The sequence below is a fragment of the Triticum dicoccoides genome, chromosome 2B (genome assembly GCF_002162155.2).
Source record: "Triticum dicoccoides isolate Atlit2015 ecotype Zavitan chromosome 2B, WEW_v2.0, whole genome shotgun sequence".
Taxonomy (NCBI): Eukaryota; Viridiplantae; Streptophyta; class Magnoliopsida; order Poales; family Poaceae; genus Triticum; species Triticum dicoccoides.
The window spans coordinates 820,826,451-820,851,657 of NC_041383.1; the positions used below are offsets into that span (position 1 = coordinate 820,826,451).

At 45.3% G+C, this 25,207-nt stretch overlaps 1 protein-coding gene across 7 annotated transcripts; it reads left to right on the forward strand.

Moving 5' to 3' along the window:
• The first annotated feature begins 15,558 nt into the window (after window positions 1-15,558).
• LOC119366611 (cysteine-rich receptor-like protein kinase 26) lies at window positions 15,559-19,215 on the forward strand. 7 transcript variants are annotated; one of them, XM_037632374.1, is made up of 7 exons: window positions 15,559-15,962; window positions 16,300-16,441; window positions 16,640-17,253; window positions 17,332-17,459; window positions 17,572-18,242; window positions 18,340-18,804; window positions 18,889-19,215. In XM_037632374.1, exons 1-4 carry the CDS (start codon window positions 15,898-15,900, stop codon window positions 17,429-17,431), a joined length of 921 nt encoding a protein of 306 aa, XP_037488271.1. In that variant the 5' UTR covers window positions 15,559-15,897; the 3' UTR covers window positions 17,432-17,459; window positions 17,572-18,242; window positions 18,340-18,804; window positions 18,889-19,215. The 7 variants fall into 7 exon arrangements, with proteins under 7 accessions (XP_037488271.1, XP_037488272.1, XP_037488267.1 ...); XM_037632375.1 differs by having other exon boundaries at window positions 16,640-16,901; window positions 17,025-17,253; window positions 17,572-18,804; XM_037632370.1 differs by having other exon boundaries at window positions 15,559-15,727; window positions 15,892-15,962; window positions 16,300-16,901; window positions 17,025-17,253; window positions 17,572-18,804.
• Window positions 19,216-25,207: the final 5,992 nt, after the last annotated feature.

Consider the following 25,207-nt stretch of genomic DNA (forward strand, 5'->3'; position numbering starts at 1 on the left):
CAGGTTAGCTTGGTGAAGTTGCGTTCAGCAAAGAAGATATGTTTAAATGGGGAATTTTTGCAGGCAATATCCATCTAGAACCACTTACTAAGATTGATATTCCCAATCTTTATTGCTACGGCGAACGTTTATAAAGCGGTGCAACGTGGGACTAAGCGATTTGCAGTGGTGCGCAGTTACCTGAGTGGTCACTGGCTGGCGCCACACCCGCTCCTGCCCTTTGGCGTCGCCGTCGTGGGAAGACTGGAAGTTAGTTTTGTTTCTGGTGCGCGCGCCTCCCTCCTGCACTCCGGTGGCCGGCAATGTGCCCCCTCCCGTCTCCGGCGCCAAGAAAGATGGGAGGACCCATGCTAACGCGATGGCGGGAGATCAGCGACAGACAAGAGCCTTAGAGGGAGGGAGGGTATCCCCACCGGCCGGCGAGCACCCATGGGACTTTTTTCCCAATTGTTGAAAAGCGAACGTCAGAATTCTCGCACGTTGGCGTGTACTTCCTCTACATTGTATGTTCCCTGCACGAATCTCAGGGCAGGAGGGATGCCACGCCACGCTAGGTGTTGGTGCAGCCACGTATGAATCATGCATGAGTCGTGTGTATAGCAGCGTTGTTAGCTACTGCATCTAACTTCCACCCGGGATACAACAGGGGGGTGACGGATTATGCAAAAACTAGTTTTAGATACATGAAAAATTTACAACAAAAACATTTTTTTCCTTTTTCACAAATGGCAAACTATGCAAAAAGAAAAAAGTTTTAGATACATGGCAATTTTTTTTCTTGTTTTCAATTCGTCCATGAAAATTTTATTAATTCTTATTCATACCGTACCATGGCAACTTTATATTATAGACCAGGGAAAATTTAATTTATGGACCTCAGCGGAGACCATGGCAAATTTAATTTATGGACCTCAGCGGAGTCTCGGTGATAAACGCTCTGGAGATGCCCTAACATTGTTTTTTTTAGGGAAGCAGAATTACATTATGGGGTATCAATAAGATACGTTCGTCGCAACAAACTAGAAAAAAATGACAGAGTGCCGACTCTCAGAAATGACATAATATTTGTCCGCATACTGGTAGAAACACGTCTTGTTGACACATATACGGTAGCCGGCCATGGAACACTGTCCCCTAAACTGCCATCTATGTCTTTTTTTAAGTCCACAACGCTCCAAATGATTATTGAAAATAGCATAACTCATCTCCTAGTACAACAATAGTTTAAATATAAATATTACATCTGACATAACCGAATCCACAAACTTTTCCAATTCATTGATTTAAATTCAATGGTACTAATGACAGAATACACACCTCACCCAACGCACTATGTCCCCTGAGCTTCATCCAACAATGTATGACATAAATGGCCTGCCCTCGCATCCGTGATACAACATGACAGCGTGTCCGGACCATACAACGCAGCCATGACTGAACCATTACTTCATCAGTGAAGAAGAGGGGGTGTGTGGCGCCTCAGTGATGAGCCACGTCGTGACGGAGCCCGGGTGGAGTCCGTCTGCGGTTTTCGGACGGGGCGTGGTTATAGTGGTCACGTCCGACCGGGTGGCCGTTGTCGCGCATCGGGGCACGCCCCCGCGATACGTAGATCGATCTGGCCTGTCCTGCTATTTTATCCAAGTCATGTCGCTGGTCATATGTATAATCCCGAGCTGTTGTTTTTCGGCGAGGTAGTGCGGGTTGGTGTTCGGCCTAAGTTGCCGCTTTTTCCTGGCCACGTGGTGGTCGGTCAGCCACATTATGTGCTTTGAGGACGGGCTCCAGCGCCTCGTCATCGAATTGAGGGAGCAATTTGCACTTCGGGTAACTTTTGGTTGGACGCTCAAGGCCGTATTCCTCGGCTGCCAGGATATCAGTCCATCTATCGTTGAGCAGATCTTGATCAGCTTGAAGCTGCTGCTACTTCTTATTCAGGCTCCTTGCAGTGGCTATAAGCCGGCGCTTAAAGCGCTCCTGCTCGTAAGGTTCCTCAGGCATGATAAATTCTTCGTCGCCGAGGCTCACCTCGTCCTCGGAGAGTGGGATGTAGTTGCTGTCCTTCGAGTCTTCATTCGTGGCCTGATCGTTGGGGCTAACTCACCCACCTTCCTGTTCGTCCTATTCGGAGGTTGACTCGACGGGGTCTTCATTGTCTTCGGCATCGTCTGGAGTGTTATCCTCTCTAGTGCCGGTATTAATGTTTTGTCCACGGCATGGTTTAGAGCGGCGCCGCTGACGTCGGTGCTTTGGCTGCTTGTCAGGAGGTTTATCCTCGCCTGGATCTTTTTTGTCATTGCCATTGTTCTCTTTGGGTGTATCCACCATGTATATGTCGTACGAGGAGTTGGTTATCCAGCGCCCTGTAGGCGGTGGTTCCTATTCTTCTCTGGCATCGTCGTCCATACCGTCGATGTCTTCAGAGTCGAAATCAAGCATGTCGGTTAAGTCGTCGACAATGGCTATCAAGTGGGTGGTGGGTGGGAAACGAAGTTTTTCGTCGTCCGCTTCCCACTCGAGCCGGACATTGTTCGTCCGAGAGTCTCCTGACAAGGAGAGGGATTTTAATGAGTTTAACACATCACCTAGAGGTGAGTGTTGGAAGATGTCCGCGGAGCTGAACTCCAAGATCGGCGCCTAGTCAGGTTCGATGGACGCGGATGCACGCGACCCGGAACCTATAGCCGGAGATAAGTCCGAGGTTCCAGTGACACAAGCCCAGCTCGATGTTGGGTCTGTGTGCGGCTTTAGCGCCACTGAATCCACGGCTTCCAAGGTGAGGTTCGGCTTCCCATCTTCGGATGACGCGATCTGCTCCGAATCTACGGCCGGAGCGGTTACAGGCGCTATCTCCTGAGCGTGACCAGATGACAGATTTAGGTCATGTTCATCGTGGTGGTAGGGGGCAGCTGTCAGGGGCTCGAATCCGTCGAAGATCAAGTCTCCACGGATATCGGCAACAAAAATCAGGCTTCCAAATCTGACCCGATGGCCATGGGCGTAGCTATCGATCTGCTCTAGATGGCCAAGCGAGTTGGCCCATAGTGCGAAGCCGCCGAATACGAAGATCTGTCCAGGGAGAAATACCTCCTCCTGGACTGCATTGTTGTAGATGATTGACGGAGCCATCAATCCTTCTAATGACGATGCAGTGGAACTCTCAATGAAAGCACCAATGTCGGTGTCAAAACCGGCAGATCTCGGGTAGGGGGTCCTGAACTATGCGTCTAAGGCTAATGGTAACAGGAGGCGACGGACACAATGTTTAACCAGGTTCGGGCCCTCTCTACGGAGGTAATACCCTACTTCCTGCTTGATTGATCTAGATGAATATAAGTATTACAAGAGTTGATCTACCACGAGATCGTAATGGCTAAATCCTAGAAGCTAGCCTATGATTATGATTATTGTTCTTGTCCTACGGACTAAACCCTCCGGTTTATACAGACACCGGAGGGGGCTAGGGTTACACAAGGTCGGTTACAGAGAAAGGAATCTACATATCCGAATCGCCAAGCTTGCCTTCCATGCAAAGGAGAGTCTCATCCGGACATGGGACGAAGTCTTCTATCTTGTATCTTCATAGCCCAACAGCCGGCCTATGTATGTAGTCCGGCTGTCCGAGGACCCCTTAATCCAGGACAACCTTAGGGGGCGGCGGCCAAGGGGGGAACTTGCACCCCAAGTTTGGTCGGAGGCGCCTCCACCCCCTAGGGTTTCCAACCCTAGGCGCCCATGTGGATGACCCTAGGCGGTTTGTAGGACAGTAGCAAATCTCCCTCAAGTGGATGACCTAAGGTTTATCAATCCGTAGGAGGCGTAGGATGAAGATGGTCTCTCACAAACAACCCTGCAACCAAATAACAAAGAGTCTCTTGTGTCCCCAACACACCCAATACAATGGTAAATTGTTTAGGTGCACTAGTTCGGCGAAGAAATGAAGATACAAGTGCAATATGGATGGTAGATAAAGGTTTTTGTAATCTGAAAAATATAAAAACAGCAAGATAACTAATGATAAAAGTGAGCGTAAACGGTATTGCAATGATAGGAAACAAGGCCTAAGGTCCATACTTTCACTAGTGCAAGTTCTCTCAACAATAATAACATAGATAGATCATATAACAATCCCTCAACATGCAACAAAGAGTCACTCCAAAGCCACTAATAGCAGAGAACAAACATAGAGATTATGGTAGGGTACGAAACCACCTCAAAGTTATCCTTTCTGCTCTATCTATTCAAGAGTTCGTAGTAAACTAACATAAAGCTATTTTTTCCGCTCAATCCATCATAGAGTTCATACTAGAATAACACCTTAAGACACAAATCAACCAAAACCCTAATGTCACCTAGATACTCCATTGTCACCTCAAGTATCCATGGGCATGATTATACGATATGCGTCACACAATCTCAAATTCATCCAACCAACACAAAGTACTTCAAAAAGTGCCCCAAAGTTTCTACCGGAGAGTCAACAAAACGTGTGCCAACCCCTATGCAAAGGTTCATGGGCGGAACCCGCAAGTTGGTCACCAAAACATACATCAAGTGGCACGTGATATCCCATTGTCACCACGGATAAAGACGGCAAGACATACATCAAGTGTTCTCAAACAAAAGACTCGATCCGATAACTTAACTTCAAGAGGGAAACTCAATTCATCACAAGAGAGTAGAGGGGGAGAAACATCATAAGATCCAACTATAATAGCAAAGCTTGCGATACATCAAGATCGTGCCATAGAGAGAACACGAGAGAGAACACGAGAGAGAGAGAGATCAAACACATAGCTACTGGTACATACCCTTAGCCCCGAGGGTGAACTACTCCCTCCTCGTCATGGAAAGCACCGGGACGATGAAGATGGCCACCGGTGATGGGATCCCCCTCCGGAAGGGTGCAGGAACGGGCTCCCGAGAGGTTTTTGGTGGCTACAGAGGCTTGCGGTGGCGGAACTCCCGATCTATCTTGATCTTCGATGTTTTAGGGTACGAGGGAATATATAGGCGAAAGAAGTCGGTCGGGGGTTCTCGAGGGGTCCACGAGACAGGGGGGCGCGCCCAGTAGGGGGGCGTGCCCCTATCTCCTGGGCTCCTCGAGTATCTTCTGACGTGAACTCCAAGTCTCCAGGATGATATTCTTCCAAAAAATCACATTGCCGAAGGTTTCATTCCGTTTGGACTCCGTTTGATATTCCTTTTCTCCGAAATACTGAAACAGGCAATAAAACAACAATATGGGCTGGGCCTCCGGTTAATAGGTTAGTCCCAAAAGTAATATGAAAGTGTTATAATAAAGCCCATAATCATTCAAAACAGGTAATATAATAGCATGGAACAATAAAAAATTGTAGATATGTTGGAGATGTATCAAGCATCCCCAAGCTTAATTCCTGCTCGTCCTCGAGTAGGTAAATGATAAAAACAAAATTTTTGATGTGGAATGCTACCCTAGCATGATTCTCAATGTAATTTTCTTTATTGTGGCATGAATGTTCAGATCCAAATGATTCAAAATAAAAGTTCATATTGATAAAAGAAATAGTAACACTTCAAGCAATACTAATCAAAGCAATCATGTTTTCTCAAAATAACATGGCAGAAGAAAGTTCATCCCTAGAAAATCATATAGTTAGGCTATGCTTCATTTTCTTCTTACAAAGATGTTCCCAACTTCTATACCACCGATGATAAGCCAAGCAATTGTTTCATACTTAAATAATCTCAAACTTTTTCAACCTTCACGCAATACATGAGCGTGAGCCATGGATATAGCACTATGGGTGGAATAGAATATGATGATGGGGATTGTGTGGAGAAGACAAAAAGGAGAAAGTTTCACATTGACGAGGATAATCAACGGGCTATGGAGATGCCCATCAATGATGTCAACATGAGGAGTAGGGATTGCCATGCAACGGATGCACTAGAACTATAAATGAATGCTCAACAAAAGAAAACTAGTGGGTGTGCATCCAACTTGCTTGCTCACGAAGACCTAGGGCATTTGAGAAAGCCCATCATAGGAATATACAAGCCAAATTCTATAATGAAAAATGCCCACTAGTATGAAGAAGACAACCTATGAGACTCACTATATGAAAAACAAGGTGCTACTTTGAAGCACAAGTGTGGAAAAAGAGATAGTAACATTGCCCTTTTTTTTCTTTGGGCCCCTTTTTTTCTTTTGGCCTTTCTTCTTTTTTTTTCTTTTTTTTTCTTTTTGGGCAATGCTCTAATAATGATGATCATCACACTTTCATTGATTACAACACATGAATTACAACTCGAAACTAGAACAAGATATGACTCTATATGAATGCCTCCGACGGTGTACCGGGATGGTGCAATGAATCAAGAGTGACATGTATGGGAAATTATGCATGGTGGCTTTGCCACAAATACGATGTCAACTACATGATCATGCAATGGCAATATGACAAAAGTAAAGTATGTCATGATGATGATGAACGGAATGGTGGGAAGTTGCATGGCAATATATCTCGGAATGGCTACGGAAATGCCATAATAGGTAGGTATGGTGGCTGTTTTGAGGAAGATATAAGGAGGTTTATGTGTGATAGAGCGTATCGTATCACGGGGTTTGGATGCACCGGCGAAGTTTGCACCAACTCTCAAGGTGAGAAAGGGCAATGCACGGTACCGAAGAGGCTAGCAATGGTGGAAAGGTAAAAGTGTGTATAATCCATGGACTCAACATTAGTCAAAAGAACTCATATACTTATTACAAAAAATTAGAAGTCATCAAAAATCAAGCACTACGCGCATGCTCCTAGGGGGATAGATTGGTAGGAAAAGACCATCGCTCGTCCCCGACCGCCACTCATAAGGATGCACAAGCCAGCTACACTTCATGTTTCAAATTTGTTACACAACTTTAACCATGCGTGCATGCTACGGGACTTGCTAACTTCAACACAAGCATTCTTTAAATTCATAATCACCCAACTAGCATGACTTTAATATCACTACCTCCATATCTCAAAACAATTATCAAGTATCAAATTAATCATAGCATCCAATTCACTTCCTATGATAGTTTTCATTCAAACAACCATGCTGTTTAAGACTCTCAAAATAATATAAGTGAAGTATGAGAGTTCATTAATTTCTACAAAATAAAACCACCGCCGTGCTCTAAAAGATATAAGTGAAGTACTAGAGAAAACGACAAACTACCCCAACAGATATAAGTGAAGATCAATGAGTAGCTAAATAATTGTGTAACTATGTGAAGATTCTCTCTCAATAAAGAATTTCAGATCTTGGTACACTAGTAGAAAAAGGGTCATACGTGAAGCACATTAGTGCCGGTTTGAATTAGAGCCGGTACTAATGTGTACATTAGTGCCGGTTCGTGGGGGCGATCAATAGCACCGGTTCGTGGCGAACCTTTAGTACCGGTTCATTCCACGAACCGGTACTAAAGAGGCAGTGTCAGCCTGCGGTCAGGCTATGGCCCCACCATCACAATTTAGTGCCGGTTCGTGCCACGAACCGGTACTAATGACGTTGTGGCAGGATGTTTTAATTAGTCCCACCTCGCTCCCCTAACAAGCCTTTTACGACCTTAAATATGTTATTTCTCAAACTATCATAAGCACTTGGTCTTCATTGAACTCTATGTGTAGAATTTGTGGCCTCAATATGAGTCTTCATCGGTTTATAAATCGTTGATGACTCATATTGACAATTCAGATTGTACACACAAAGATCATTGATGATCAAAGTATTTTTTTGATGTTATATGATCATATTGACAATTTAGACTGTAAAGAAATATAAGATCATGATGTAAATGCTCTTATATTTTTTGTGTTCAGTATGGACCATTCAAAGCGACGCCATCAACTTTCAACCATTTCTGCCTTCATTTGCCATAACTGTTTTAAGCGCACCACCTTTAGTACCGGTTGGTGGCTCCAACCGGTATTAAAGGGTGACCAGTACTACAGTTGCTTAGGAAGCTGTTTTTTAGTCCCACCTCGCCAAGAGAGAGGGACTAGGAGCGGTTTATAAGCCCTGAGTGCAGAGACGATGAAGAAGAGGCTCAATGCTCACGTTGCTTAGCTTCAAGCCTTCAGGAATATGGTAGATTGCACGGAGCTATGCGCAGTGCAGTTTACACTATTCTGAAAGGCTTGAAGCAAATCAACGAGCATTGCACCTCTTTTTTATTTTTAATAACTTATTACAACTTCGGACTTCTTCTGTTATGGCAAAAACTAATTGCACGTCGGTATTTCCTTTTTTTAACTTTGGTTATAACTCCAGACTTTGACCATCAAGTTTTGCAGAAAAGAAAAAATAGCAGAAAAGAAAAAAAACTATTGCTGAAAAGAAAAGAACTATATAAAAAAACTACTCAGAAATAAATAGAACAAAATAAATATAGCAGAAAAGAAAAAACTGCTCAGAAATAAATAGAAGAAAAAATAAAGCAGAAAAGGAAAAAATTATATTTGCTATTTTTCAATCGTTTACAAAATGACCGTAAAATTTAAAATCACTACAAAATGAACTTTGAAAATGTTGAATTTTGGCAAACTAGATGAAAAACTACTCACAAATAAATAGAAGAAAATAAATATAACAGAAAAGAAAAAACTATACAAAAAACTACACAGAAAGAAATAGAAGAAAAAATAGCAGAAAAGAAAAAAACTAAAAAAAAAAATTGGGGCGCTGCCCTGTGGGCCTGCAATGCCACAGGAGTGCAATTACAGGCCTTAAAGGCCCAGCAGACTCACAGGGCAGCACGCAGAATTTAGGCCCACAAGCCTGCTATATAGAGGAGTTCGAAGGGGTAGCCGCTGCTGGGTTTATAAACCAGTGCGGCTGCCCTTCGCCCGGCAAGGTGGGACTAAACTTTGGGGTGGCAGCGCGAGGCCTTTAGTACCGGTTGGTGGTTCCAACCGGTACTAAAGACCATCCTTTAGTACCGGTTGGAGCCACCAACCGGTACTAAAGGCCTGCTCTTCCCGCCTCTTGGCCTGGCCTTTAGTACCGGTTGGTGGCTCCAACCGGTACTAAAGGCTCACCCTATATATACAGCACTTACGAAATTTCAGTTACATCTCCCCACTTTTTTCGTCAACCTCTCTCGCGCGCCGCTCCCGTCGTCGCCGCCCGTCGCCCGTCGTCGTCGTCGTCGTCCCCGCCGCCGCCCTGAACGCCGCGCGCCGCCGTCCATCGTCGTCCCGCGCCGCCGTCCGTACGTATCTCGCTCTCTCTCCTCGCGCGTACCCGGCCGCCGCCGCCGTACGTCCGCCCCGAACGCCGCGTGCCGCCATCCGTCCCCGCCGCCGCCCCGAACGCCACGCGCCGCCGTCCGTCCCCCGCCCCGTACGCCGGCGCCCCCGCTCGTACGTACGGGGGGGCGGCGTACGGGCCGGGCTGCACACACACACACACATATACCACACACGCATACAAACACACATACACACACACGTACTAGATTAATGTCGAATGTTAGATTAATGTCGAATGTTAGATGAATTAGCTAGCTAGATAGAAAAATTGTCGAACTAGAGATTAGAACTAGTTCAATAATTAATATAACTAGTTTATTTTTAGTAAGAAAATTTAGGTATATGAGATTTGAACTAGTTCAATAATTAATATAACTAGGTTAATGAGTTTTTTTGTTTATTTAATTTTTTATATATTTTGAGTTTATATAAATGTTAGATTAATGTCGAATGTTAGATGAATTAGATAGAAAAGTTAAATATATAGTAATGTCAATTGAATATATAGTTAGATGGACTAATGGACTACTTAGAAAGTGTTTAATGGACTTAGTTAGAACTAGGGAAACTTGTTTATTTTTAGTAAGTACTACATTATTCTATTTATAGTAAGTGCTTAGTAGTTGAACTAGTTGATTTAATAAAACTGGTTCATTTTACTATAGAAGTAGTTTATTTTACTATATGATTAGTTGAATAATAATGATCTAATTTAGTCTTTGAATTATGAACGTATAGGAAATGTCATCATCGGAGGACGAAAGTCTCCCGAGGGAGTGCGACTGGTGCCACGACGATCGAGGTGAGTGCGACAGGCCTCACCTGGACGATGGTCGGCGCTTCAGCATTAAGCTCGAGGAGACCTTTGAAGTTGAAACGGTACGCAACGACGACAAGTGTTTTTTTCATAATTAAGCATGACTTCAACTATTTCAATGTGTAATTTTCATCTTTTACAATTCGAGTATAGTTAATCCCATGCCATGCAAGACGCTATGTCTTGGAGAGGATGGATTTTGAGGACCATGAAAATTTTGAAACGAAGAAAATTCACCTAAGGACCCATCATAATGTGGATTTTGAAGTAAAGTTGTATAATGCTGAGAGCATAACCCATTATGGTTGCAAAAATTGGGAAGCATTTTGCAAATTGTATAGTTTTGATGAGGGTATGCTTGTCACCATGGATCTTGGTGATCCTGAAATCGAGCAAGACAATATGGACATTCGGGTCCTTGTTGATACTCCTCCAGTTCTACCGCTATGTGAGTTTCTCAAACATAGTTAATTATAAATAGAACTTACATTGTTCATTTCAAAATAGTTGACATCTTATTTCCATTGACAGCTTATTTTGAAGTATCAAAGAATGTGCAGAAGATGGTAGATAGAACTTACTACACCGATGGCTCTGAGTTAACTTACAAGGAGAAAACTCATCTGGTTGGATTTTGTAATGATATTGAGAATTACAATATCTACAATCGAACTCCTCAACATTATGGTCAATACGTGCCACTAGTGCACGTGTTGAACTACGGTAACTACCATGGAGATGCCCTGGTAAGTTTTATTACTATTACGACATCCGTGCATCTTTTTGCATACTTCTAAAACTAGTACATCATTGCTAACTACGAAGTTATTACTATGTTTTTCAACAGAGAATCTCACAGAATTGTGTGCCTCATTTGGTGTATCAGAATGGCGGCAGCCTTCGTGTTTTGAACATATATCCAGGTCATCCTACGAATCTCAACTGTCCATACCGGATTTCTAAAACAAGTGGAGACATGACAATCAAAGGATGGAAAAAATGTATGGACAGTCGTAAGGAGCTTCTTGGAAGCAAAAGGAAGCGAGGCGCAAGAATTGGAGACAGGATGATCTCCATTCTTCATAATGGAGAGTCAGGGTCTATATTGTTTTATGCTATTTTACCTTAAGTGTGTTTAGGTCCGATCCTACCTAATACTGATGATCATGTGCTAAGAACAATTATGTAGGGTTGGGTTCGATGACTATGAGGATGATGATCGTATGACTTATTATTAATAACGAGTAGAAGTTGTATGATGATGCTTGATTAATTAGCTAGTAGGACTTGTTATTATATATGATGATGTATGATGCGAGCATGCATGAGTTATTATATATATATATCTGCGGGTGAAACGAAAAACAATTAAAATGGAAAACATAAAATTAAATGAAAAAGAAATCATAAAACCAAAAATCCCCCAAACATTTTAGTACCGGTTGGTGTTACCAACCGGTACTTAAGGGCTCCCGGCCCCCGGAGCTGGCTCGTGGCACGTGGTTACCCTTTAGCACCGATTCGTACTGAACCGGTACTAAAGGGGGGGGGGGCTTTAGTGACCACACTTTAGTGCCGGTTATGTAACCGGCACTAAAGGGCCTTACGAACCGGTGCTATTGCCCGGTTCTGCACTAGTGGTATCTTATTCAAACAGCAAACAAAGCAAAATAAAATGACATTGCAAGGATAGCACGACTCATGTGAAGAAGCAAAAACTTAGGCTCAAACGATACTAACCGATAGTTGTTGGAGAAGAAAGGTGGGATGCCTACCGGGGCATCCCCAAGCTTAGGCTCTTGGTTGTCCTTGAATATTACCTTGGGGTTCCTTGGGCATCACCAAGCTTAGGCTCTTGTCACTCTTTATTCCATAGTCCATCGAATCATTACCCAAAACTTGAAAACTTCACAACACAAAACTTAACAGAAAACCCGTAAGCTCCGTTAGTATAAGAAAATAAAACCACCACTTAGGTACTGTAATGAACTCATTCTAAATTCATATTGGTGTAAAACATACTGTATTCCAATTTATCTATGGTTCATACCCTCCGATTCTACTCATAGATTCATCAAAATAAGCAAACAACACATAAAAAACAGAATCTGTCAAAAACAGAACAGTCTGTAGTAATCTGTATCAAACGTATACTTCTGGAACTCCAAAAATCCTACCAAATTAGGAAGTCTCAAGCAATTTGTGTACCAATCTAGAGAAAAAAATAATCAGATCAGAAGCAGGTTTCTGTGAATTAACAAAACTAATTTACTAGGAGCAAAAGTTTCTGATTCTCAGCAGGATCAACACAACTATCACCATAAGCTATCCTAAAGGTCTTACTTGGCACTTTATTGAAACAAAAGCTATAAAATATGATTACTACAGTAGCATAATCATGTGAACACACAAAAAGAGTAAGGATAAATATTGGGTTGTCTCCCAACAAGCGCTTTTCTTTAATGCCTTTCTAGCTAGGCATGATGATGACAATGATGCTCACATAAAAGATAAGAATTGAAACATAACGGGAGCATCATGAAGCATATGACTAGCACATTTAAGTTTAACCCACTTCCTATGCATAGGGATTTTGTGAGCAAACAACTTATGGGAACAATAATCAACTAGCATAGGAAGGCAAAACAAGCATAAGTTCAAAACTTGAAGCACATAAAGAGGAAACTTGATATTATTGCAATTTCCACAAGCACATGTTCCTCCTTCATAATAATTTTCAGTTCGTCCATGTCAATTTTATTAATTCTTATTCGTACTATACCATGGCAATTTTTTAACCATGGCAACTTTATATTATAGACCATGCTAAATTATTGGAATGGACCACGGTAATTTTATTTTTCCACCATGCAATTTTAGTTTTTCGACCATGGCAGTTCTAGTTTTTCGACCATGGCAGTTTTTAGTTCTAGATTGTGTCAATTTTAGTTTTGTCACCATGGCAAATTTATTTTATATCATGGCAAATTTCACAAAAATAGATTTCTTTGCCGCAAAATGCAATGCCAAAACTGCCATTGGTGTAGTACACATGATTTTTTTTCTTCAAAAAATCATACTCTTAATCTACTAGTTGCTGCAACTTTTGCCGTTATCATGGAATTTTTTTTTTCGCTCCTTCATAATCATGATTTCTAGTACTAACTAGTAGACCACGTCTAGTAGACTACATCTCACTATGAAAACTAATATAAGAGCGCTTAGATCAGTACTTTAGTATTTTAAGCGCTCTTATATTAGTTTACGAAGGGAATACAAACTAACTAACCTAACCGACAAGATTACCTGACAAAATTAACGCCCGTGATGTCTATTTTTCGCAGCAATACCTTTAAAAATGTATGAACGCCCTTCCGTAGGTATCGCTACATCCAGCCAAAGACATTTTGGACAAGATTGTCATTTTGGTTGCTGAGATCAACACAATAGCAAGTAGACATTGCCTTTAACAAGTAACGACTAGACTGCTAAGTCCAAGGAGCAAATCCGAAGCTATTGTGAAAGGAGGCACTCCTTGAAAATTCTACGAAAGCTGATATGACAATAACAAAAGAAAGAAAATGCGACAAAGTTTTCTATTTTACACTGTTAACATCAACCATTAATGCATGTAAATATTAGCAAGTTTACCGACTGCCTGAAAAGATTGGTAAAAGAAGACATGATCTTGAAAATCAGGGAAAAGTAAAATGAGAACAATGGCTACGACACACGTTCTTAATTTCCACGAAAGCTCGTCCCGTTTGCGAGGAACAGTAGAAATTAAAGGGAACCTCTGAGATAGTACGAACTTCCATGTAGCAATAATGGAGCACGGAAGGGACTGGAACTGCTCCCCGGCTCCCCGCCCCATCCAGATCCGACCGCTTCTCTCCTCCCGCTGCGCGTCTGATGGACGTAGTAGGCGGCAAGACCCTGGAAGCAGCGCTTGCCCCTCCCGCGTTCTCCCTATATTTAGGGATTGTTTGGTTCTCAGCCACAGTTTGCCAAGCCAAAATTTGGCAGCCATAGTTTAGTTAGCATGTGTTTAGTTTTTGTCACACTTTGGCTTGCCACACTTTATTGCCCCTATGACCCACTTGTCATAGAGACAATTTTTTGCCAACTTTTGCCAAAGTTTGGCGTCAAATTTATTAGCCACACTTGTGTGGCTTGTCATACTTGTGTGGCTAGCCACACTTTGGCTTGGCCACACTAGTCTCCAACCAAACAGACCCTTACTCCGGCCCAAACGTTCTCCCTATATTTACTCCACCGGGCGATGGTCGAGTAAAAGCCGCGTCTCTCCTCCACTGTCTCACCCTCCCCTCCCGCGCCACCCCTTCTACCCTTGCTGGAACCCGCCCGCTGCTGCAGACGCTCCGTAGGCTCCGCCGCTGTCCTCTACCACTTTGATTTGTGCCTCCTCTTCTTATCGCCGGTGAAAAACTGGTGGATCCGCGGCCGCTCCCACCGCCGCCAAATTTGGCATTTTCGGCCGCCGGCAGCTGCGCCATGCCATGGATTGGCCGGGAAGCGGACCGCACAGCCCCGACAATGCCTTCGGGCCACATGCTACCGGCTCCTCCTCTAGCCACTCGAATCTTTCCCGTCGGAGGTTCATAGAAAATACACGCCCGGCCGTCGCTCGGGATCGGAGCTAGCACAGCGGCTCACCAGCTCGCCGTTGCCGGTCATACAGTGCGACGACTGCACGCGGCAGGTGGTGCGTCGAGTTTCTATCACGCCACAACATTCCGGATAGGTGTTCTTTAGGTGCACAAATGATGGAGCATGTGCTTGTTTTCATTTGGTTGTTCACCGGATTCAGCGCACTGGTACCTCATTGCTTGCTCATTATGTGTGTAGGATGGATGCAAGTTTGGGTATTGGGAAAAAGAATACATCGATCTACTGATAGCACGAAAATTGATAGATGTTCGTGCGCTCTTAGAACTGAGGCTAGAGATGAGATTAGATATGAAGCAACGTCTACTCTTTAAAATCAAAGAAGAAAGTCGTGTTGAGCTCGAGAAGCCGCGGATCAACAATGAAGATATAATGAAAATATTAATCCAACTAGTGGGAGCAGTTAGAGAAATTGGATCTTCTAAAATGTTTAATTATGGTTTTTGTTTTTTTTGTCTTGCTCTGGTGACAAAGAATTGGTAAATTATTATATATTCCACTAAGCTTTTACTCGGCTAGATACTCCGTCATTTTTAGAGAATCGGTTAGAAATGCCCTGAGAGTGCTGAGTCCAAGGAACAAATCCTAAGCTAATATGAAAGGAGTAGCAAGTTTACCGACTGCCTGAAAAGATTGGTAAAAGAAGAAATGATCTTGAAAATCATGAAAAAGCAAAATGAGAACAATAGCTGCGAGACACGTTCCTAATTTCTACGAAAGCTCGTCGACCCGTTTGCCACGAACAGTAGAAATTAAAGGGAATCTCTGAGATAGTACGTTCTTCCATGTAGCAATAATGGAGCACGGGAGGGACTGGAACTGCTCCCCGTCCCATCCAGATCCGGCCGCCTCTCTCCTCCCGATGCGCGTTTGACGGCGCTCGTCGGCGGCAAGACACTGGAAACAGCGCCGCCCCGTCCTTGCACCGAACTATTCTAGGGTGAGTACGCCTCCCCCTGCTCGGATCTTTTCTACTGTAGAAGTGTGATGTCGGGGGCCCTTGTAAGAACTAGAGCAGAGGAGGAGAACTAGAGCAGGGAGGACCAGCTGGGTGGAGAAGAAAACAAACAGAGGATAATTTGGTCTCTTCATCTACTCCTAAAGGCCGCGATGGAGCACCGCAGCTGCAGTCAGGCCTCCATCTCTACGGCTCAAGCTCCAACTCCAAGCTCAAGGTTAGTTCTTCTCTCCGGTGGCCTTTCTTCTTGCCACACCTCCCAAGCTAGTTCTTATGCAGCAGCTTAATACAACCCCCCCCCCCCCTCTCCACTAAAAGAAATATAAGAGCGTTTAGATCATTACAGTAGTGATCTAAACGCTCTTATATTTCTTTACAGAGGGAGTACGTCTGATCTCACTGGATCCAGATTTTATAGCTGTTATTTCATCACAACGATGCCTGCCTATGCTATACTATGCGCCTTGGCGCTCCATCGACCCGCATATATAGATTGGTATATTTCTTAACTGTTAAATTCAGAATGGTCATGCTTATGGTTTAATCTGTACCAGCAAGGACACTACTACTGGGGAAAGGTTACCCTCTGAAGCCATGGGGCCAATAAGTCTACCAATGATATTATTACAGAAAATCACAAATAATTTCTCCAAGGAGCGACTACTTGGTCAAGGCGGCTATGGAAAAGTTTACAGGGTAAGAATCAGGAGAACTCAAAAATGTGTCGTGTGACACGTAACCAACATACTCCCTCTGTCCCATAATGTAAGACGTTTTTTGACACTAGACTAGTGTCAAAAAACGTCTTACATTATGGGACAGAGGGAGTACAAAGCTCGTAACTAACATTTCTTGCTTGTCATATGATGTGTGCTGGTAATACATCTTGAGTAGGGTGTGTACGACGACGGACAAGTGATTGCTGTGAAGCAGCTCCATAATACTATGCAAGATATTGATGATAAACAGTTCATACGTGAGTTTCATAACCTTATGATGCTAAATCATCCAAACATTGTACGGTTGGTTAGCTACTGCTATGAAACACAACGTAAGCATATAGAGTTCGAAGGAAGAATTGTTTTTGGTGAAACAACATATAAAGCACTTTGCTTTGAGTATATGCCCAAAGGGAGCCTTCAAAAGCATCTGTCTGGTATGAGGCATCTCCACTTCAAGTATACTATATACGTACTTATTAAGCATGTGAAGATAATATGCCATCTACTCATCTATATCTGGGTTCCACTGATAACCTCTTTGTACAATAAATTTGCAGATGAATGTAATGGACTTGATTGGCAAACACGTTACAGAATCATCAAAGGGGCTTGTCAAGGTCTAAAGTACCTTCATGAAGATTTAGAAAAACCATTTTACCACTTGGACCTAAAACCAGACAATATACTTCTAGATGAAAACATGGTCCCAAAACTTGCTGATTTTGGTTTGTCCAAGCTCTTCGGAGAAGAAAAAACCAGGACAACACAAAGTCCTATTGGTACCATGTAAGTAATTGCCTCCTGCAAATAAACCCATATGTAATGAATAAACCGTATCTGTAACATGTATGTTGCCATATGCAGTGGATACATGCCACCCGAATACATACTTCAGAACTTAGTCTCGAAGCGTGGGTGTTGTAATGACCAAGATAATTGCAGGGCCTGGTGGCCAGACCAGTGAAATGAATTACCAAGAGTTTCTTAATCAAGTAAGAAAGTTATCTGTTTGATTCGACAAAAGGATCATGTTTATTTTGAACATATTTTGATATGCTCTACATTTATGTGTTATAATTCTGGATTTACACTTGGGTTACACAGGTACAAGAAAATTGGCGAAAAAGGTTGCAAGGAGAATGGAGTTCTCCCGAGCCAGTAGAAGCACAATGCCAGCAAATAAAAAGATGCACGGAGATTGCACTGAGCTGCATGGAGCTGGACAGGCACAAAAGGCCAAGTATAGTGGACATCATACATGAACTTAATGAGACTGAAGTTTTCATTGAAGAGAATTGGCGTTTACCGCAGGACGAGCTCATATACAACAATCTGGCCAATGGGTTCCACGAGATCACCGAGCAGGTTTTTGGTGCATGTCCTATGTCCATTTCCTTCCCCTATCATTCTGAGCAGAATGTCAATCTGGGCAGCATTGATTGGATTACAAGCGACATCATGCACAAATATACTGAGTGGAAGCAATATCAGTTAGACACTCAACCCGAGTGTAAGCAATATACTGAGCCTGCTGCTCCAACTGAGGCACCTCTTTGGCAAGTTCCAGCTTTCGGAGGCCTTCGTTCCGGGATGGAGATGCGGGCAGGATTTGAAATCGGCGAGACACCAGGATTTCCACAAGAGGTGGTGTATATGAGCAAGCTGCGGAAATTGAAGATTTGGTTGGCTGAACCAAGTCAAAAAAACCTAGATGGTATTTCACAGGCCTTCCTAAAATTAATTCGTGATGGAACCAATGAGCATGATCTTAACCGGTCTGTACCCATGGACTTCCAAAAGTACTTGTGGCAATTCATGAATACTATAACCTCGGATGTTGGCAAAATGGACCTATTTGTCTCGTTCATGCAGGGTTACGATTTGGACCAATTACCTCTCAAGGAGCTGTGCCTTTGGTCCACTGGTCTGAGCTGGAGGGCTATTCAAGACGGGCTGAGCAAGGTTCGAGGACTGAAATATCTGAAGCTTATTGAAGATAACCTTGGACGGGTAGATATACTATTTGAAACTGAGCACCTCAAAGCCATTGATCGGATATACATCGAGTGCAAGCGAACGCTGGAAGTAGCAATCGCAGCTCGCCCGATGCCTAAAATTGTGTCAGTTCATATCCTCTGTCAAGATCTGCATGTTGTTCATGATAATCCTCTATTCGAAATGACACGCATGGCAAATCTCAAGGAAGTCGTGCTCCATAATCAAGTCGAGAGTAGAATAAGAGCTGGACTGGTACGAGCTGCAGACGCTCATCGTAGTAGGCCCAAAGTTTTGTTCCTCGAATATCCAACAGTAATACAGACTTCTGAATTGGACGGGGTCAGTTCTCTTCCCCTCTCTCGCCTTCACTTGAAGCGTATATCTTTCACTTGAGCTTAAGCATACTTTTTTTATTCTTCACAGCGCAAATCATCGACGGAACCACCTTTCATTTTGCTGGCATGATCCACAAAACGACTTATTTATGTGTAGAGCTGCGGCCGGTTTCGTTCTGGCGCCTGGATCGTTGTACCTATGCCTGTTGGCGTGCGCGCGCTACGTGTACTCTGTCTGTAGCTCTGGTGGCTTTGCCCACTATGTAATTTCTTTTCGAACCATTTGCCACTATGTAATTTCTTCTCACCTAAAAAAAGATGGCCTCTGCCTTTTTTCCAGCGATCAGGGTTGGATATCGTGTTTGGCTCTTCTTCTTCTCTTGAGAAAACAGAGGAATATAGTGTGCCTGAACTATCTCTGTTCCACTCAGTGTTTATGTGCCCATATTGATAAGTACTATCTCTGTAGGAGTGATCTAAAACGTCTCATATTACTTTACATATGGAGTATTCGTCATGTAGGAGTACATCTTGTCAGCCGCCGGATTTTAGTAATCACATACTCCATCCGTCCCAAAATAAATGTCTCAAAAGACACTTATTTTGGGACAGAGGGAGTAATATATACTATGATTCACACACTTCGCGGTTGATATTGTTGGGATTTCATAAAAAACAATTGGTTTGGTGTGTGGGGAGATGATGCGGTGTTTTTTTTAACAATATTTTATTTTGATTATGTGTTATCTGCAAATTATCCGGTTTCTATATTTGTAAGAACTTTTGGTGTCGATCTCACGTCAAGGAGGTGCCCGAGGGGCCCACAAGCTCGGAGGGTGCGCCCTGGGGGGTAGGGCGCGCCCCCTGGCTTGTGGCCTCCTCATTCACTTCCTGGCCCAGGTCCGGTGCTTTGGGGGCCTCTTTTGGTCCATAAAAAATCACCGTAAATTTTCAATCCATTCCGAAAATTTTTATTTCTGCAGAAAAAACAACACAGTGGTAGTTCTGTTGAAAACATCATCAGTCCAGGTTAGTTCTAATCAAATCATACCAAAACCATATAAAATTATTGTAAACATGACATGAATACTTTATAAATTATAGATACGTTAGAGACGTACCAGTGGGCTTACCAGTAGCGCGCCTCCTGAGCCCAGCGCTACTACTACTTTGGGCCCACCACATGCCCACGTGCAGTTTTAGTAGCAGCGTGGGCCGTGCAACCAGTGCTATAGCTAACATATTAGTTGTAGCGCGGGTTGCCCAGCACACGCTGCTACGAGGACTAGACCCTGGGGCGGCCTTGTGGCCTCGCACTACTGTTATCCTACTACCTGTAGCACAGGTTAACTCCCGGTGCTACTAATAAGTAGTAGTAGCGCCTCTCTCCTAGACCGTGCTACTGCTAAGATCCTAGTAGTGCTCGTCGTCCGCCTGCCTTGGGCGCGGCCACCTCACCGGCCGCCTGGGGCGTGGCCGCCTTGCCGACCTCCTCGGGTGTGGCCGCCTTGCCGCCCGCTGATGGGGTTATGTACCTAGGGTAGGGTCATGGACCTGATCTAAGTACCTTACCCAAGGACACCCTTAGAAGAAGTCGCCTTCCAGTCGACCAACGAGGGACACACTCGACTGTCTTGAAGGACTCGACCACGAAGACTCACTCGACCACCAGAAGGTCAAGAGGCACTCTGCACTGCAACGGCCTGTAATCAAGTAGACTTTATGATAGTAAAGGCACTTTATGTGGGGCGTTACCAGTAACGCCCCAGACTTAACTCACCTTAAACCCTCTCCTACGTGGGCTGGCTGGGGTCCTGACGCACTCTATATAAGCCACCCCCCTCCACAGGCAGAAGGGTTCGGCACCTTGTAACTCATATACTCATAATTCACTCGACCGCCTCCGGGCTCCGAGACGTAGGGCTGTTACTTCCTCCGAGAAGGGCCTGAACTCGTACATCCTTTGTGCTTACAACCTCTCCATAGCTAGGACCTTGCCTCTCCATACCTACCCCCCACTCTACTGTCAGGCTTAGAACCACGACAGTTGGCGCCCACCGTGGGGCAGGTGTTTTAGCGATTTTGTGGAGAAGTTGCGATTCTTCCGAGTACTTTCATCATGGTGTCTGCTGGAGCTTTGGTCGGGGGTCAAGAGATCCGTCTCGGCACTCTCACCTTCTTCGCCGACGACTCCGCGTGGCTCCATGAGGCTCCGCTCGACGTTGATGCGCTCCCCGTCCGCGGTGCGACGCATTTTCGTGCATATGTCCGCGGCGTTCTGCTGCGGCAACCGTCGACCCAGTATCGGTCGGCTCCTCCATCGTCCACCCTCCCGGTATCCCGCCAGCGCAAGCGCTCGGGCCGGTCGAGGCTTCAGCGATGGGTGAGGCACGCGGTGGCTCGCCAATCGGCCACCACCCAAGTTGCGGCAATCGAGCCCGACGAATCTCTCTACGGCTTGTTCGATCTGTCGACTGGCTCCGTAGAGACTGCATCCGAGTGCGGTAGCAGTGATCCATCGGCGGAAATCTTGATGGTCGACGGGCCCCACAGTCCCCTTGGCTTCGCTCGTGGTGGTGGAGCAGGTGACGGCGGCGACCCTACACGAGGCTACGAAGAGTACCAGCCCGAGCCACTCGACTCTCTGCAAAGAGAGGAACTTCGCCGCAGGAACGAGGATCCCCTGCGTATTCCCATCGCAGGAGAACCCCCGAGGCTCGTGCCTTGGAGGAGGCGCGTCTGGCCAATTTGGCCGAGCGCACTCGACTGGAGAACCTTCAGCGAGCACTCGACGAACGCGCGCGGCAACGAGTTCCCGACAACAATCGACGTCAACTCTTCCCGCCGACTCAGGTATATCGAACCCCAATTCAGAATTTAGCAGCTGCGACCCATATAGCAGAGTCCATCCAGCCTTCGCAGTCGGAAGCTGGCAGAGGTTTGCTGCAGATCAGGGATCTGCTCCGGGCAGCAGGAGATCAGAATTCAGCCGTGTCTCAGTCGCGCAACAGAATTCACAGTCGATCCGTCACTGTGAATACGTTCAGTCGGCTCACAGCCCCAGATCGCCTCCGCGGCATGAAGGGCGCGAGAATCGGCGAGATCAATATGGCGACAGACTCGACCGAGATGATAGGCGTCGAGTGCCCAACTCCCCTCCGAGGGGTGGGTCTTACGCTCCTCGGCAGCCAGATGATAGGCGTCAGTACAGTACAGGGCGTAGGGTTCCAATCGACCCCAGAGAACCAGGCTTCGACGCGCGATCTATTATCGTGCAAGGGTTGGTCGACCGGAACAGAGCCCATCGAGGTGGACTCGACAGAGATGTACCCACAAGCAGTCGAGTGCATGTTTCTGGTCCTGAATGTTTCAGCAGAGCTATCAGAGCCGCAGTTATCCCTCCCAATTTCAGGTTGGCAACAGGAGTCAGCAAGTTCACTGGTGAGTCTAAGCCTGAAACTTGGCTTGAAGACTACCGAGTGGCAGTTCAGATTGGTGGTGGGAACGACGAGGTGGCCATGAAGCATTTGCCCCTCATGTTGGAAGGTTCTGCCAGGGCATGGTTGACTCAGTTACCTCCTAGCAGCATTTACACTTGGGAAGATCTGTCCCGAGTGTTCATCAGGACGTTTGAAGGAACTTGCAAGCGACCAGCTGGATTGACAGAGTTGCAAGTCTGCGTGCAGAAAGCTAATGAGACTCTCAGAGAGTATATTCAGAGGTGGATCACTTTTCACCACACTGTGGAGAATGTGTTTGATCATCAGGCAGTCTGCGCCTTCAAAGATGGCGTCAAGAACAGAGAACTGAGTTTGAAGTTTGGTCGAACCGGTGACATGACCTTGAGTCGGATGATGGAGATTGCTACCAAGTACGCCAACGGTGAAGAAGAAGACCGACTCCGAAGCGGCAAGCACAAGCCGAGCCAGTCGGAAAAAGGAAACACCAGTCAGAAACAGAAGCGGAAGGCTGAACCGGCAGCTCCTGGAGAGGCTCTGGCCGTGACTCAAGGAAAGTTTAAGGGGAAACCAAAAGGATCCTGGAACCCAAAGAAGGTAAAGGATAAAGAAGGGAACGACGTGATGGATATGCCATGTCACATTCACACGAAGAAAGACGAAGAGGGGAATATCATTTACCCGAAGCACACCACTCGCCAATGTCGACTCCTGATCCAGCAGTTTCAAGGAAAACAGTCTAAGGACAAGGAGAAGGAGTCGGACAAGGCCGAAGACAAGGAGGACAGTGAGGAAGGATATCCGCATATCAACTCCACTCTGATGATCTTTGCAGATGTGGAAAGCAGGAGTCGACTGAAAGTCATTAACCGAGAGGTGAACATGGTTGCCCCAGCGAAAGCAAATTATCTGAAATGGTCTCAAACACCCATCACATTCGACCAATCTGATCACCCGACTCATATTGCCACCCCTGGGAGGCAAGCTTTGGTGGTCGATCCAGTTGTCGAAGGCACTCGACTGACAAAGGTGCTGATGGATGGTGGAAGCGGGCTGAATTTGTTATATGCAGACACGCTGAAAGGAATGGGCATTCCGATGTCCCGACTGAGCACTAGTAACATGAGCTTTCATGGGGTTATTCCAGGAAAGAAAGCCGAGTCACTCGGCCAAATAGCCCTGGACGTGGTGTTTGGTGATTCGAAACATTTTCGCAAAGAAAAGTTGACGTTTGAGGTCGTGGATTTTCAGAGTGCATATCATGCCATTTTGGGGAGACCAGCTTACGCACGGTTCATGGCTCGACCATGTTACGTGTACCTCAAATTGAAGATGCCCGGCCCCAAAGGAGTGATCACTGTCACCGGTGATAGGAAAAAGGCAGAAGAGTGCTTTCAGAAGGGCTCTAAGATTGCTGATTCCCAGGTGACAGCGGTCGAGTTCGAGGAATACAAGCAAAACGCAGATCCGAGTGACTTGCTGCGATCAAAGAAACCCGCCACAGAGTCTGCATTCCAGTCGTCCGGTGAGACGAAGCCTGTCCACATTCACCCGACCGATCCCGATGCAGCTCCGACCCGCATCTCCACAACACTCGACCCAAAATAGGAAGAAGCGCTCATCCAGTTCCTCCGTGAGAACTGGGACATTTTTGCATGGAAGCCCGCTGACATGCCAGGTGTTCCCAGGGGACTGGCTGAGCATCGCCTAAGAGTCGACTCATCTGCAAAACCAGTCAAAGAGCATCTTCGGCGGTCCGCCGTCCAGAAGAGAAAAGCCATTGGCGAAGAAGTGGCTCGACTGTTGGCGGCAGGATTTATCCGAGAGATATACCACTCCGAGTGGCTCGCTAATGTCGTCATGGTCCCTAAGAAGGACAAGTCACTCCGAATGTGCATTGATTTCAAGCACATCAACTGGGCCTGCCCAAAAGATCATTTTCCTCTCCCTCGCATAGATCAAATTGTTGACTCGACCGCGGGATGCGAGAGGTTATCCTTTTTAGATGCCTACTCCGGGTACCACCAGATCCGTCTGTACGGACCCGATGAGGTAAAAACAGCTTTCATCACTCCATTCGGGTGCTTCTGCTATATCACCATGCCATTTGGCCTCAAGAATGCCGGAGCCACATTTATGCGGATGATTCAGAAGTGTCTACTCACTCAAATCAGTCGGAATGTGGAAGCATATATGGATGATATTGTTGTCAAATCACGAAAAGGTTCCGACCTGCTCGCTGATCTCGCCGAAACATTTGCCAACCTCAGAAGATATGATATCAAGCTCAATCCATCAAAGTGCACATTTGGAGTTCCTGGTGGCAAGTTACTCGGTTTTCTCGTTTCCAAACGGGGAATCGACGCTAACCCAGAAAAGATTGGCACTATTCTCCGAATGAAACGCCCTGTGCGAGTGCACGATGTCCAAAAGCTTACTGGATGCTTGGCCGCATTAAGTCGATTCATCTCACGACTCGGTGAAAAGGCATTGCCTCTTTACCGACTGATGAAGAAGACAGACAAGTTCGAGTGGACTCCAGAAGCTGATGCAGCGTTTGCCGAGCTCAAAACTCTGCTCTCCACCCAGCCGGTGCTTGCTGCTCCAATCAGCAAAGAGCCTCTGTTGCTCTATATCGCAGCCACAGGACAAGTCGTCAGTACTGTGCTAACGGTCGAGCGGGAAGAAGAAGGAAAAGCTCTCAAAGTTCAGCGCCTAGTGTATTATTTGTCTGAAGTCTTGACTCCATCCAAGCAGAGATATCCTCATTATCAGAAGCTTGTGTATGGAATATACATGACCGCAAAGAAGGTTGCTCATTATTTCTCTGATCATTCCATCACAGTCGTCAGCGACGCTCCACTATCAGAGATTTTGCACAACAGAGATGCAACTGGTCGAGTGGCCAAATGGGCGATTGAACTTCTTCCCCTTGATATCAAGTTTGAG

Coding starts and splice junctions, on each gene's coding strand:
- LOC119366611 (XM_037632369.1), top strand. CDS start 17,391: ATGACCAAGATAATTGCAGGGCCTGGTGGCCAGACCAGTGAAATGAAT. Junction 17,460..17,571: donor ACCAAGAGTTTCTTAATCAA/GTAAGAAAGTTA, acceptor TGGGTTACACAG/GTACAAGAAAATTGGCGAAA. Junction 18,805..18,888: donor AGACTTCTGAATTGGACGGG/GTCAGTTCTCTT, acceptor TATTCTTCACAG/CGCAAATCATCGACGGAACC.